The 12,197-nt window shown below is 35.4% G+C and overlaps 1 protein-coding gene and 1 long non-coding RNA gene across 2 annotated transcripts; both read right to left on the reverse strand.

Annotated features, from left to right (window-relative positions):
* Positions 1 to 1,977: 1,977 nt before the first annotated feature.
* Positions 1,978 to 3,616, reverse strand: LOC114287266 (uncharacterized). Its single transcript, XR_003637852.2, has 3 exons — positions 3,398 to 3,616; positions 2,439 to 2,590; positions 1,978 to 2,356 (listed from the first exon to the last, which is right to left on the reverse strand). It is a non-coding gene; the product is annotated as an uncharacterized LOC114287266 (long non-coding RNA).
* Positions 3,617 to 6,540: 2,924 nt separating this feature from the next.
* LOC114287271 (pentatricopeptide repeat-containing protein At3g62890) lies at positions 6,541 to 9,638 on the reverse strand. The gene has a single exon (XM_028230565.2). The coding sequence runs from the start codon at positions 9,415 to 9,417 to the stop codon at positions 7,474 to 7,476; it is 1,944 nt and encodes a 647-aa protein (XP_028086366.2). The 5' UTR covers positions 9,418 to 9,638; the 3' UTR covers positions 6,541 to 7,473.
* Between the last annotated feature and the right edge of the window lie 2,559 nt (positions 9,639 to 12,197).

Raw genomic sequence — 12,197 nt, forward strand, 5'->3', positions numbered from 1 at the left:
GGTGTCAAACCAAGTGTGAGGGGGGAGAAGTGTTTATACTACAAGTGATGTAACGCGTCTTAACTCTCGGTCACCGAGGCCCTTGACCTTGGCATGATAGGGTTTTGGTATTCATTTATATGTTGCATGCATTTTCATTGAATTGCAACCTTGGCTCCTTAGGCCATCACGCATCAAAATGCATGATTGATGGCCCGAGGGTCGAGGGTCATGCTCCCTTGAGTCCCTTGCATGACGCGCATACATTTGCTTGAAATTCCATGCCATATACTGTCTGTCCTTGTTGCTGTCAAAAACCAGTTTTTGCAGGGAGTTTTTGCCGACCGGCACTGTAGAGTGCCGACCGGCCATGGATTGGTGGCTGATAATATGAAACCCCAGCCGATGGATAAGTTCCATGGCCGGTGGGTATTCCCTTCAGCCGATGGTGTCCTACAGGGTTCAGGGAACCTGTCCCAGGATTTTGGCAGTTTTCAGAGAAGTAGGGCAGTGTAAACAGAGGCAGCAGTAGTATGGTACGGGCTTTTGGGGCAAGATAAATCTGAGCATGCATCATTCACGCATCCCGAGGTGGGGGCTGCGGCCATCTTCTCTTTGCATTTAATTTGTTAATTAGATTAGAAATTTTGTAATAATTAATTTAGTATTATTTATTCAGACTGTAATATTTATTCGGACCCTCTGAGTGAGGGCAATTGTGTAATAAGTGTGCGTGAGTGTGTGTATGTCTTCCAACCCCACGTCTTTCTTCCCTTTTATTTACCCGTTTATGATGGTAGACTAGGGCATATTTAAATTAGCATACCTTATGCTATGCATGCGTGCACTCATACATTTGTCTTGCATGCACCGGGCTCGGCGCATCATTCTAACTGCATTTGTATTTCAATTCCAAATTGAATACGTGATTAGTTGTAGCATTTCACATGTCATTATAGATTAGCCGAGCCTATCTTAATCGCATTTTGCATGTGTTGCATTAGCCATCTTAACATGAACTAGGATCATGCATATGATTACTAACTAGTTTTTTGTTTTGGCTCGGAGTACTCAGTAAGCATTCATGCTTTAGCATACCGTATGCGTGTGAGTGTTGCCATAACAGCATAATTACCATGAGGCTAGCTGCTTATGTGATATAACTGCTTGAATGTCTGTGGATGGAGGTTGAATTACCTAGATTGGGATAAAGCATTAAAACTGTGAGTTTTAAAGCCCACTTGATAGTGGCAAAACCATCTTTTCTAAAAGCCCACTCGAGGGTGGCAAAACCTGCATTTTAGCCTACTTGCGAGTAGCAAACCATCTTCAAACGAACATGCAATGTTTGTTCCAATTTAGGCGATTTGGTCTATACTTGTTTGCTGTGCGCATAACATAGTAATTCTAGGCTAATAAATGGAATAAGAACACATAACGTTTTCAAAAACGGATATCACGGTTAGTAGAGGCCGATCTTCGGATCGGGTGAGAGGGGGTGCTCATAGCTGACCTTCCCCAATCGTACCCTAGCTCCCAAGCCAAGGCAACTTTGGCGATGACGGACATGTGGCCTTTGGCACCGAGTCAGGGTTTCCTAAATTCCCCCATAAAAAAATATTTAGGTGGCGACTCTGTATCTGGCAAAGTAGTCCATGTTTGGCACTTCTTTTCAAAAATCTGTTTCTCAAAACGATTTGCCGGATTTGGACTCTTTGGTTTAGATTAAGAACCGTGACACAAATTGGGTCCGAACTGTAGCACGAGGGCCTCACGCGGGCGCGTCTACAACAGAGCATGTAAAAGCATAGACAGATCAGGTTTTGGTTCATGGACAGAGCAGGTAAAAGCATGGACAGATCAAGTTTTGGTTCATAGGCACAGCAGGTCAAAGCATGGATAGATCAGGTTTGGTGAAAACAGAGCTGGTTTTGGTTAATTTGTTAATTTGTTGCTCACATTCAACAATATATACTTAATGATCCAAATCAACAACAATTGAAAACAGAACAGGTTTTTCATTACTCATATTCAAAATCATCACAACACATACCCACAATCCATCAAGTCCATTTAATCCATAAGTACATCCATGAAATTTTCCAAAAGCTAACAACTCAGTAATTTACATTATAAACTAAAAAACAATACAAAACACAATGACATAAAACATCGCCTTGAAATTCTTCTCCATCTTTCGAAGCCTGCTACCATGCTCATGAATTTCATTATCCATCTTTGAAACCCATGTTCTGAGATTGTTAAATACTTCGTTTCTTATAGCTTTACGAGCTGCAGCATTGGAACGGATTATGGAGATCACGTCGTGATCATCATCATCTGCGAACTTGAAGTAATTACAATGTTCCTTATTACTCTACAATGCATGACAATCAGTTAATCAAATCAGGTTAATCAATTTCCAAACAAATTTACAAACAAATTTCCTTACAACTTACATATTTTGATGGGCAAACAAAGAACAAATGCCCTTAATTTCCATTCTCATTGGTTTGGACAATGTACATGGTAACTGTTCTTCCACAATCACACAATCTTGGTTTTAATCTTATGTTGCTATTGTTAGTAGAGGAACAAGCTATTTTTTAATCTGCATACAAAATACAAAATAGAGACATGATACATAGATAGCTATTGTTGACACTTTAACTAAACAATGGAAATACACATGTTTGTTGGTTATAACTATGGTCTCTAGCCCAACACATAAACCCTGTTCAACATAATGATAGCATACAATTCAACAAAGATACTAAAAAGTAGTTAAAATAATTTGACAAACCCATAATAGATATATGACCTTAAGTTAACCACATTTCAACATTTCCAGATTTCCACCATTTACATTATACCAGATTTCATCAACAGATAATGGGTAACTAATAGATTTCATCAACAGATAATGAAATTTCAAATGCACAGTTTTAAGCATTGTGTTGTCCATGCTTTTCTAATTGAACCTTGTGAAGTAAATTAAGTTAACCACATTTGAACATTTCTGGATTTCAATGATTTAGGGATGTTCATTCACATTTGCCATCAAATTGAGTCAGAGAATAATGGGTAAAGAACAGCTTTCATCAACAGATATCCACATTTCACATGCACAGATTTCCGAAGTTAGAATATTGGTTTACAATCAAAATCAACATAACAAAAAAAAAATTGAAGGCAAAACCCATAATGCCCAAACCCGAGTTTTTATAAACCCTAACAATCATTAATTCATAGGGCCAAAAAACATGTTCTAAAAATTCAAGTCAAAACCAAAACCCTAACACAAATTGCAAGCAAAATCCAAACATAAACAGTCTACTGCGACAAATTTGTTCGGAAATTGAAGCGAACACATAAACCCAATACATATATCCTAGGTTTTTTGCGATTCTGGGTTTACCTTTTGTTCTGCTGGGTAAACGACTTTCCGTTTGCGAGTCGACACCCATAGCTCAAGATCTATCTTTATGCGTTCACAGAGTTGGATGTTTCATAGAGAGATGAAGGATGAAAGGATTGGATGAGAGGATTTCAAAGAGAAATTAAGGGCTTGAATGCTTTTGGATTGAGTAGAGAGAGATGATATTTTGGCGTCTGAGGAGAGAGTGAGTACAAACATATGCTTTTGGAGTGTGAAGAGAGATAATACACTTTGCTTTTTATTCGGGCCATTCGAGCTCTTTATTTCGAGCTATAGATCATTGTTGTAAAATAGACGAGAAATGAGAGGGGAGGGAGGGAGATCATTGTTGTAAAATAGACGAGAAATGAGAGGAGAGGGAGGGAGAGAGAGAGAGAGAGAAGAACACAACCTAGAAAGAGAGCAGAGCACCATCCACCTTTGTTCAAAATCTTTACTGACGACCACCGACGACACCATTGTTCATCAAGTCAAGCCTTCTCTCACCACTAAAACTTCACTCAAAGCTTTGAGGCCATTATGACACAATAAAAGGTGATTAGTCTCTGTTTTTGCTTCTATTTTTTCTTCAAATTGTATTATATACACTCTGCTTAGTTGAGTTTTTGTTTTTTTGTTTTCATTTTTTTTGCTTTTAGAAACAAAAGTAGGTTGTTTTAGATTCTTTGGCTTTGTCCATATGTATTCATCAGTTAAACACTTGTTCTCTTTGTTCTCTATTTTCTGCATGCCATTTTCAAACATGATTTTCAGGTCTCTGAAAAAATGATATTGATACACTGTTGTTCAAACTTCTCTTTGTTTGAATGAAGATTTTTGTAAACGTGAAATTAACAAAAAGATCTTTGCAAATTTTCAAATGCAAGGGGTGTTTTTCCAGAGAGGAGAGGGAACGATTTTAGACTTTGGTTTGGGTCTGAGAGATGGGTCTGTGAGAGAGAGAGATGAGATACATGAGTGCGTGCATCTGGCACATTCGGGCCATTCAAGCCACAAATTTTGAGCTACAAAATATTATTCAAAAACTTAAAACATGAAGGGACAAAATAGAAAAAATAAACTTTAAAGGCTAAAGTGGAAAAACGACTAAATATAAAGGGGACAAAATGTAATCTACCCTTAATTTTATAATGCAAAATAATATTTACTTTTTTAATTTAAGCGAGCACCTAATTTACTTTTTTTTTTTAAGTTACAAATGGTAATTTATGATAATATCTTTCTTTCTTTTTTCCTAGAGTCCAAGTTTAAAAAATTCAAATAAGTTACAATTTTAAAGGAAAATTACACCGACACCGCCTGGGATTTGGGTTTAATACATCTCACTTTCTGACGTTTGGAAAATTACATTCCTACCCATGTGGTTAATAATCTCATTTCATAAACCCCCTGCTTAGATAAAATGTAACAACTTTTGGTTAGAAAAACAGAAGAAATTACATTGAAAAAAAAAAGAGTAAAGCAAAGGAAAGGGAAAAAAAATACATAGAATAAGTAAAGTAAAGCAAGAAAGAGAGAATGTATGAATTCAATGTCTTTTTTATACAAACGTTAATTCCGTCTAAATAATTGTAATGACAAAGGGGTCAATATAATTTTCCAAACGTCAGGAAGTGATATGTATTAAACTCAAATCTCTGGGGTGTAAATATAATTTACCCTAGTTTTAAAGAATTGGGGAAAATTACTAGTAGATCCTATTGATTGGACTTATTTACTCATAAATCTTGAGTAAATTTTTTTTTATATACGTATTTTCCTCTCGCTTTGATAATAGAGAAATTTTTGTGACTTTTTAAATATTTGTGAAATGATCATTTGGTACCGGTAATGATATTAATAAATTTATTAAAGTGATAAATGATTGGGACATTTTTCCTTTTGTTTGTAGGTTTTAATTTATTTTTAGTTCATCTGTGTTAGTTCATATTGAAATATGATCTGGCCAGTATAAGTAGTTGAATTTTTTTTTTTTTTTTTTTACAATGATAAATTTATTATTGAAAGTTAAATGATTTTTGGGTGAATTACACTAATGATCCCTATAGTTTGGGACTTGCGTTATTTTGGTCCCTAACTTTTCAATTATGACACATTTGATCCTGAATTTTGAATCTTGTTCCAAATAAGGACAATTGAAGATACTATTGGATTTTTCAAGGGCAAAATTGTCAATTTGATAAAATATAAATTAATTTGATAAAAATAAATGCTAAAAAAATATTTTTTAATTTTTAAAAATTATTTCTACTTACTGAAGATGAAATTATATAAAATTGATAAATCTTTTAGACATTTATATTTTTTTACCAAATTAATTTTTATTATGTATTTGGATGATGATCATGTAAAATTAATTTTTAAAAATTAATCATGTAATTTTTATTAATTTTATCAATTTTACATAATTTTATTTTTGGTGGGTAGAAATAATTTTTAAAATTTTTTCAATTGAAGATACTAGTGGATTTAATTTTATATTTTATCAATTGAAGATACTATTAGATTTTTCAAGAGAAAAATCGCCAATTTGATAAAGTATAAATTAATTTGATAAAAATAAATGTTAAAAAATTATTTTTGAATTTTTAAAAATTATTTCTACTAATTAGAGAAAAAAATTATATAAAATTGATAAATCTTTTAGACATTTATTTCTTTTTTTTTTACCAAATCAATTTTTATTATGTATTTGGATGATGATCATGTAAAATTAATTTTTAAAAATTAATCATGTAATTTTTATTAATTTAATCAATTTTACATAATTTTATTTTTGGTGGATAGAAATAATTTTTAAAAATTTTAAAATATTTTTTTGACATTTATTTTTGTCAAATTTAATTTATATTTTATCAAATTAATGATTTTGCCCTTGAAATTAAGCAATGGTATGTTAATTGTCCTTTTTGGAACAAGATTCAAAATTTAAGGTCATATGTGTCACAATTAAAAAGTCAAGGACTGAAATGACACAAACCTCAAACTATATTGCCCATGATTTTTTGATAAATAAGTTTAGTTCATAAGACTTGCTTGTAGCCGCACCTCAAAATTACAACCAAACACCATTGGTGTAAGATAAATAAATAAATAAATAATTAAATATAATAACTTGCAAGTATAAAATGAGAATAAAAACTACGACATAAAGTCAGACCAGGATCATTGTCTTGGAGAAAATTCCAATTGTGCTAATGCATTTAATCAACGATACAATTGATTTTGATGGGAGATCCTTCGCCCTAAAATCTATGTTTTCTATTCTTAATGCACTTCTCATTGCACGATATGATAGGATAGGAATCTCAAAACACAATTATAGATCTAGAAGTGAATTAAGATAAATTTTAAAGACAGAAAATCTCATACTATTAACTTGGGTCTGGGGATCACATAGGAACCCTTTCCCCAAGGACAAGATGACATCATAATGGAGCTTTTCCCCAAGATTAGATGGTGCTGCTCCCTCGTGCAAATTACAATCTGATTTGTATGAACCATCAAATTTCAATTGGAGGAAGGGCAGATCAAGCAATAATAAACTCGCTTTCTTGAGATATTCCTCCTGAAATAGAATAATTAGCTTTCTTGTCAACCCAGAAAACTGGGAATAAATCAAGGAACAAATTATGCTAAACAAATACATGGAGGGTAGGATTAAAAGGAGTCCAATGTCACCATCTACTCCTTTTGGGAGGCCAAAGTTACCATCCACACCAGAGAACTAACAACGATTTTTTTAACTTATTTAATAGTGCACAGACGAGGGCGGGCCTTGGCACAATGGTAAGGTTGCTGCATTGTGACTTAGGTGTCACAAGTTCAAACCAGAAACACCCTCCCTATGAACAAGAGTAAGGTTGTGCACATCCAACCATTCCCAAATACCATAGTGGCAGAAGCCTCTTGCAATGTGATTGCCCTTTATTTAACCATGCACAGATATTGTGTCTGAATCCAAAGGATGGGCATCAATCTTTGATCACATTCTCTTCTTTTTCTTCATTTTGGCAAGTCACACTGTTTCCCTTGAAGAATAGGGAATAAAATTTCTACCAATAATCAAGGCAGGAACACTTTCCGTCCTTAAAATGATGAAATCTGCTCCCATCCCTCACGATTATCTCCCTCTTGAACACTTTCGATACGGCCTTGCTAAAGTCATGGCAATCTCCACAAACTCTCAAGTTCTTCACAATTCGAATGCAATCCCCAGAACCTGTAACCAAAAAACCGAAAGCCATTGCCAACCTCTCACTGTGCTCCTTGATTGCATTCTCCTTTTCTTCCTCTCCTATATCATGCAGAACTGGCGAAACATTGGGAACGTAGCCAGCCTCTCCTATTCGTGTTCCAATTATTTCAAGCATCTTGTAAATCTCAGAAGACCTTTCATGCTCTCTATCCGCTGCAACAAACTGATGAAGTCTTCCTTGTGCTTCAATCAAGCTCCAACCAGCAACCTTATTAGCTTTTCGGTCAACCATCAATCTTCTAATTCTCACTACATCTTCCCATTTCCTCGCTTTGGCATAAATACCAGATAATTGTACATAATGTCCATCATGGGTTGGATCCAATTGGATTAGTTTGTTCCCCATCTTTTCACCTAATTCCACTAACCCATGAATCTTGCATGCACCAAGTAGTGTAGCCCATAAAACCGGGTCTGGTTGATCTGACATCTTCTCAATCAATTCAATGGCTTCAACTACTAGTCCAGCACGACCCAAGAGATCAACCATACAACCATAATGCTCCATTTCTGGCTCAATGGCATACTTCTCAGTCATTATCTTAAAATAATGCCGGCCCTCGTTGACCAAGCCTGCCCTACTACAAGCATTCAAGACCCCAATGAAAGTCACATTCACGGGATGGAAACCTTCCATTATGAACCTTTCAAAGAGCACAAGAGATTCCTTCCCAAGTCCATGTGTGGCCAACCCACAAATCATAGCGTTCCATGAACAAACTTCTTTTTGAGGCATTTGGTTAAAGGCAACTCTAGCCAGCTCAATACACCCACATTTTGCATACATATCGATGAGACCTGTACCAATGGGAATACTGATTGGAAAATTGAAAGAGCTAATAATGGAATGAATTAATCGGCCCTGATCAAGCAAACCCAATTGGGCCGATGCTGACAGCACTGTAACCAATATAGCCTCATTCGGAATCAACCCTTTCTCTCGCATCTCTCTAAAACACTCTAACCCTTCTTCCAATTGCCCGTTTTGTACATAACCCATTATCTTTAAACTCCATGATATAACATCTCTTTCAGGCATTTCACCGAACAGCTTCTCCACAACTCCAGTCTGCCCATATTTTACATAACCCCCCAACATCGCATTCCAAGTAACAACATCACGCCATTGAGGACATTCATCAAACACCTTCTTTGAACACTCAACCCTACAACAAGCACTGTACAAGTGAATCAAAGAATTTCTAACATAAACATCTTCACCAAAACCAAGTTTTACAACATGGGCATGGACCTGAGTCCCTTCAAACAACGCCAAAGCCTTACTACAAGCCTGTAAAACAAAAGGAAAAGTGTAGTTATTGGTCTTTAAATCACTTCGGCGCATAGAGGCGTAGAGAACAACCGATTCACGAGGCGAATCGCTCTTGGCGAAGCATCGAATCATGTTGTTGGAGGTGAAAACAGTTGGGTTTTGGATTGATTGAAAGATGGAGCGAGGATACACAATTGGGGATGATGATGATGATGATGATGATGATGATGATGATGGGGAGAGAGCCAAGGCGGCAATGAGGTGACCCATGAGATGGGTTTGGGCGGAGAGACCGAAGGTGATGATGAGAGCATGGACTTGCTTGGTTTGGCTGAGAGAAGGGCGTGGTGGGAGGGAAGAGAGGGGGGAGGAGTGGAAAGTAGCCGTTGAGAAGTAGTGATGATTTGAAAGTTGTTTTGGGAGGGAAGAAAGGATGATGATGATGTGTGTTAGCTTGGTGGATAACATAAACCAAAGATGAAAACTTTACTCTCAAACTCGAAAGATATTTTGTGGGTTCTGGAAATTTGGAGTGGGTGATTGAGTTTGACACTGTGGTGTGCCTCTTACCTGAGCTGGTGTGAATATTTTCACTCATCAATCAAATATGGATTTGAATGTCTGTATTTTACTCTTATCCTTTGTCTGAAGGGTAATGCCTATTTATCTTAGAGAATGTTAACAAATTCCAAAAGAGTGGTGATTCATTCCACTAATTTTTTGGACCACTAATAGCTCTAATGAGCTTAAAAAAAAAAAAACAAACAAACTCAAGTTAAAACATCACATCACTTTGGTGGGGGCCACTGTGCTACATCATTAGTGATGCTCTAGAGCTCTCAATTTAGTGCTCTAAAACATTATTCATTCCAAAACCCATTTCTAGCGACAATCGTGTACCATATACATTCTTGTTATGTATTTTTATGATAAATATTATATATATATTTTTATAAAGTTCAAAAATAAAATTATGTATTTTGTACTAATGTTATTAATTCTACTAACAAAAATACATAATATTATCACAAAATATGTAACTTCATTTTTAAATCACAAATTGTTGTAATTCTACTAATGTTATGTTTGGTTGGGGGATTTAGAAGGGATTTGAAAAGGGAAATGGAAAAGGTAGGTGAAATGTGAATAAAATATGTATATATTTCACATAGTTTCACATACCTTTTCCCTTTCCCTTTCCAAATCCCTCCCCAAATCCCCCAACCAAACACACCATAAGAAAAATACATTATATTTACGACAAAAATACGGAATAGGGTGCATATGATACACACATCTTAAGGGGTATGTATCATAGAATTTTTCTTATTGAATAGGGTGATTTGGTGAAAAGTTTCTTATGTTTAGTTTGTAAGATCATCTCCAAAGGTTTACTTGAATTTTCATCAAATTTGAGTAAAAAAAAGACGAATTCCTCTATCTGATATCGCCTGTTCCAACAGAAGAATTTGAGTTTTCATCAAACCATCAGTCGACTGGGCGGGCGACCGGCCGGTCGACCGGTCAATGCAAAAAATAAAAAAATAACAATATAAGCATAGAAGAGATGGTGGATGAATTCATGGTGTGTGTTGATAGGTTAATAGCATCAACATGCTTTGAGTTTGTCAATGAGAGAGAAAGACTCTTAAGAGGTGCTAATGGTGGTAGTGATGCTAGTGATGGTGGTAGTGGTGGTGAAGTAGTGATTGATATTGATCTGTTGTCCTCTATTAATAATAGTGAAGTGGTCTTTGTTAAGAACAACAATGGTGGAGGTGTGGGTTGTTCAGAAAACGTTGTGAGAGAGTGTAGGATTTGTCAGGAGGAAGATGAAGAGCATCAGATTGAGTCTCCTTGTGCCTGCAATGGCACTCTCAAGGTTCATTTACTTTTTTTATGGGTTTTCTCTCTCTCTCTCTCTCTTTTTTCCTTTCCTTTTCTTAAATTTCACTTTTTTGCTTCACATGTCTGTCCTAGGTTTACCCCATTTCTATTAGCTTCCCTATTTCACCACAAGAACCCATCAATCATGCCATCAGGTGCAAAGAAGAGAAAAAGTGCCAAGAAAAAGCAGCAAAATGAGGAGGCAAACAACAACAAAAACAAATTAGCAATTCACTTTTTTGCTCCCGCATACTACTTGCCCAGTTTGGTTGATGAAGATAGTGGGAATTGTTCAAGGAAGAGGACGACTGGGGGGAATTGTTCAACAAGTCTCTTTTAGCCATGTTTGATTTTCACAGATGTTTTGGGGATTGAATTAATGATCGAATAACAATAATATTTCATTATCAAATTTTTGAATTGGTATCATTTTGGATTATTTGATCGGATTTCTCCTTATTGAATTTGGACTAGATTTGGATCAAATCTGATCCATTGGCAGCCTTTTTGTTTTTTCTTTTTTTTCTTCAACTGCAAAATTGCTCAATCAGTAGAGAAACCATTCTTTTGTTAGAAACATATCTCGGCTGAAGAAGTAAAACAAACCCAAAATTTAGCAGTTGGGAAACATGGAATTATTTATAGATTTCATGACTTCAACTCTCTCAAAAAAAGAAAAGAAAAAATAAATAAAAGAAAAGAAAAGAGAATTTAGGAAAATGAAAACAAATTATGGGATTGAATTAGACATGGATCACTATGTTCTTATGGTGGACATGTTAAGTATATATGGATATCTCAAGGAAACAAAGCAATTAATTGTTGGTGGTCGACCAGGGGGTCGACATTTCAGTGTAAAATTTTCACAAAATTTTGCTTGAGGTGGTCATCTGGGAGGACGTCTGGCCGGTTGTCCGGTAGTCCACACTCAACGACTATACACAGTAAATTGCTGAAAAGTGCAAAAGATCCTTAGTTTGGTGAAACGTTTGATATTTTCTCAATTTGATACCGTTTTGGTGAAACTGTTGGAGCACAAAAAGTACATTTTTTTCATCAAATTTGAATTTGATGATGAATTTGGTGAACGGTTGGAGATGGTCTAAGTTGAGTGAGAAATGGTGAGAAAAGATGAGTATAGTGAGAAAGAGAACTATCTTATTAAACATATTTCATTTCTCACAAAAAGTGATGTATTTAGTGAGAAACAAGTTGATTCATTATAAAATATTTATAATACAAAGATTGACCTTTAAAATACAAATGAAAAAAAAGAAAAGAAACCTTACTCATATCCATCTCTTACATATTTTGCTTTCTTACTCATCTAAACATGTTGGTGAGAAAACACATTCATTTTT

The sequence above is a fragment of the Camellia sinensis genome, chromosome 5 (assembly GCF_055761805.1).
Source record: "Camellia sinensis isolate YWXY chromosome 5, ASM5576180v1, whole genome shotgun sequence".
Taxonomy (NCBI): domain Eukaryota; kingdom Viridiplantae; phylum Streptophyta; class Magnoliopsida; order Ericales; family Theaceae; genus Camellia; species Camellia sinensis.